The following is a 4,141-nucleotide window of genomic DNA, read 5'->3' on the forward strand; positions in this document are numbered from 1 at the left end:
GAACGTCTCATTTCAAACTATTTTTATAATCAATAATTAAATTTATAATCATTATATGTACATATATACAATTTCGCATTTTATGACATCTACCTAATATTAGTAAACTATTATTGATTATGTTTTATATATATGTAAATAAATATACATAAAGTGCTGAATTGTATACTACATATTGCATTAAATAGTTACAATAATGCGTAAAAAGATGTCGCTAATTCATAAAGCGTTTTCACAAGTGTGTGTTTATTTTAACAAGAGGTGAATAATAATCGTGAAGCAATTGTATGCTTGTAATTCAAGGATGTAATTAACACAACATATAATACATTATTTGAATAGTACATAACAGCATTTCCTAAGCTGGGGCTCGCAGCAGCTCGACTGTTCCACTGAAAATTAGATTTTCATATTTTCTTACCCTTTTGTAGATAGTGGTAATTTTTTTGATTTGCAGATATTTATATAAAAATCAGAAAACTGTTATATAACACTTCTCTGATGAAAAAAGTCTAAAATTATTGTTTAAACAAATGAATAAATTTTATAACTCAGATTTCTAAATTTTTTTTCAAGTGATTGATCGTTTGATTATTTGTAAAGTGTGAAATTTGGAAAGCTGACGTGTTTTCATTATTCAATGATTGTCTAATATATTAAATAAATAGCATTTTGGGAATATTCACACTTGGGTTTTTCTTTATTGATATTATAAATCAACAAATATAATGTTTTTTTTTAATAGCCTGTCGTTATTCAGAAAATCTCCTTGACATCACACTTCTTATTTGCACAATTAATGTACACAAGAATATTCATTACTACTATTTCTTTCATGGCTGATCTGCACATCGAATAAAATAAATTAAGCCGTACTTAAGTTGAAATTCATTTTATGAGCATTTATAAGAATTGTAAATAGGTTTTTGAGCTCTTTTTCCTATTACACTGTACATATTAACATTATAATAATATAATACTATGATTACTAACAAAATTACATTAAAATTGTAAAATAGAAAATGATCAGTAGATCAGTAGCTATTAAATAAATATAAGATGTATTGTGAACATAATTTAGTAATAATAAAAAGCATTTAAAAATCAAAAAAAAAATTATTTTATTTATTTATCAAATTGCTAATTGTAACAGACAATAAAAAAATAACAAACTTAAATTAATAACTACATATTGATGGCTTGGTGCACTGATATTGTATGTTCATTGTTGAATTTATATCGAATTTTAAGTTTGTTTTTCCTTTCATGGTAATTTATGTACCTACATATATATCACATCAATTACCTTATTATTTACTTGAACTTAAAATTCGATATAAATTCAAATATGGACAAATAGTATCCATGCACTCATTGGAACTATCAATCTTAATTTATAGATACGTATGTATATAGGCTTATATAATTTATTGAAAAATGCCAAATAACTAGAAAAATTTCGTAAAAAGTTTATCAACTGTTCCAAGTATTCAACTATACATATGCATAGTTATACTTTAATATTTACTTAACATTCTGTAATATTTAGACGACTAATGAAACTGGTTTTTCAATTATTTTTTATATAAAATACACACAATGAAATTATAATGGCACATACATAATATTTACCGTGTACTCGGAGTTTATTTACATTGTATAGTCAATTTATAATTTGAAATAACCTATTCCAATATGTATATGCACACACACACACAAACTTCTCAAGTACATACAATATCTATTGTACATAAAATATGTAACGGTTTGTTATTCTGTGATGCGTTACAATTGTTCGTTTCTAGTCATTACTAGTGTTTTACCCGATGAAATATCATCGCATGGGTGTTGGTATATTAAGTTATTAAATATTTTTTTTCAAATACCTTATAAAATATATTTAATTTAATATTTATATTTAATGTTTTGTATGAATAAATAATTTTTGTCAATGTTACGCGGTACGTCTCTATAAATACGCTACATCGCACGGAATACAATCGGATCAATTCACTTATAAAAATGTATCCCATGTTGTTTATTGTGTGTTTTTGAATGCATTGTGCAATTTTTACCGATGCTTGTCCATCTTTTGAGTAATATAAATAAACAGATAAGTTTTTATCGGACATACATACGTCGAGCACCAAGCATTAAATACGACTGATGCTAAAATTATTTAGGATTGTCTGTGGACAATAGTCACTTGACAACAGCCTAAAGCCACTTCTATTCATATAACATTTCTCTACATTGGTAGCAACAGTATATATGTATATATAGAAGTTTTTTTCTTTTGTTATTATATTCGTATACGCTTTGTTGGCAGTGGTTTAGCTGTGACGTATGTCAAATCGAAACAACTATTATAGTAAGGCAAGCGTTATCTCAGACATACATGTAGACAGACAGACACACAGAACAGCGATATTATATGGGTCTACGTGACGAGACAGAATGTTAAATTACAGAAAACGCAAATATCGGAAGGCAAAGATCGAAAATCGAAAGATCTTACGTCGAAAGATAAAAAAAAATGGTGCATGGTAAACGGTACATACTCACTTAATTTGCGCGAGCAGGATACAACAGGAACAAGAGGAACATGCTTTTACTCCCGTATTCTGCGGGCGCACATTATTACGGGAGGAAAAGCCTGTTCCTCTTGTTCCTGTTGTATCCTGCTCGCGCAAATTAAGTGAGTATGTGCCGTTTACCATGCACCATTTTTTTTTGATCTTTCGACTTAAGATCTTTCGATTTTTGATCTTTGCCTTCCGATATTTGCGTTTTCTGTAATTTAACATTCTGTCTCGTCACGGAGACCGATATTATATATATGATGTTTAAAAATAATTCAGAAGTCTGATGTACACAATTGACAAATTGTGTTGTTAGTTTTATTCATGGCCCCAAAACAAAAATATAAAAAGATGGGGTATAAAATTTCATCCAAAAATGAATTTTGAGTAGGTAATGGGTGTAATTCTACTCGACGATGATTTTAGAAAATAATTCCAAAGTGGATTTTTGTGATGATTCAAGTTGACTTTGTGAAAAAAAAACTGTATTTTTGTAAAAAGTGCTAATCAACAGTGCGTATATAAAAGGTAGTGTTCATTAGCTCGATGATTCAGTCTCCAGGTATCGACATAGCGTTGATCACAGCACTCCACAATGAGGGTCACAGTTACAATTTTATTTTGTATGTAAATATTTAAAATACACTATCATCTTCTTACATATTTAAGTATTATTGTTTCTGTCAATATTTTAATGATTAATTTTTATATTAAATTGTATTATTTTACATGGCATGACATGCCGTTTTAATGCTATCTAAATGAAATAATTTCGTATTGAATTAAGATTGTCAGATTTAAAAACAATAGCAATTACTAATTCTATATATATGTACATATGTATCTGATTAAAAAAATGTATGCACATATATAAAAATTTTATATCAATATATAATTGAAACTTTTATTAATAACTTGTTTACGAAGAATTAATTATTCAATGCTTATTTTCACAGTGGCTTTCTTCGTGTCAGCTTACGTGATGGCTGAAGACGATGATTGCCCGAAGGTTTGTCCATTCTTATATTCTCCAGTATGCGGAGTCGATACAAAAGGTGTACAACGGAAATTCGCAAATGAATGTGAATTGAAGATCACAAACTGCCGGGATAAGGAAACAAGTAAGCTTTTACATGATTTATAATTTGATTTAAACATAAAATGTACTTCATATACTTTATTGGTTTAATTTTTTTAGCTTTCAAAAAGATCAAAGATGGTGACTGTTGACCGATGACAACTAAAATCGAAGAAGAAAATTCGACTCACTGTGGTTACTATTTTTTATAAATTCAAATGTTATTTATATATATGTGCAAATGTATATGTATGTGTGTGTAATATTTAAATTTAACAGATAATAAAAGACAATAAATATTTTTAATGTTTAACTAGCAATTGTTAATTTTTTCACAAATTTTCTGTTTATGTATTTGACCTTATAAATGTGTTATTAAATAAAAATAATTCATTTTCATTTGTGTTTTTCAATTTTGTGAATTAAATTGAATCAAAGGGGTAACTAAATTCAATAAAAACATAATAGAGAAATATTAATT

The 4,141-nt window shown here is 27.4% G+C and overlaps 1 protein-coding gene across 1 annotated transcript; it reads left to right on the plus strand.

Annotated features, from left to right (window-relative positions):
* The first annotated feature begins 3,130 nt into the window (after positions 1–3,130).
* LOC143909579 (vasotab-TY2-like) lies at positions 3,131–4,141 on the plus strand. Its single transcript, XM_077427627.1, has 3 exons — positions 3,131–3,205; positions 3,539–3,703; positions 3,781–4,141. The coding sequence occupies exons 1-3, from the start codon at positions 3,178–3,180 to the stop codon at positions 3,810–3,812; spliced, it is 225 nt and encodes a 74-aa protein (XP_077283753.1). The 5' UTR covers positions 3,131–3,177; the 3' UTR covers positions 3,813–4,141.

Source organism: Arctopsyche grandis, chromosome 3 (genome assembly GCF_051622035.1).
Source record: "Arctopsyche grandis isolate Sample6627 chromosome 3, ASM5162203v2, whole genome shotgun sequence".
In the NCBI taxonomy this organism is placed as follows: Eukaryota; Metazoa; Arthropoda; class Insecta; order Trichoptera; family Hydropsychidae; genus Arctopsyche; species Arctopsyche grandis.

Excerpts from the sequence above, each read along its gene's own strand:
- LOC143909579 (XM_077427627.1), top strand. The coding sequence starts at position 3,178 with ATGAGGGTCACAGTTACAATTTTATTTT. Across the intron at positions 3,206-3,538 it reads CACAGTTACAATTTTATTTT|TGGCTTTCTTCGTGTCAGCT; the intron begins GTATGTAAATAT and ends TTATTTTCACAG. Across the intron at positions 3,704-3,780 it reads CTGCCGGGATAAGGAAACAA|CTTTCAAAAAGATCAAAGAT; the intron begins GTAAGCTTTTAC and ends TAATTTTTTTAG.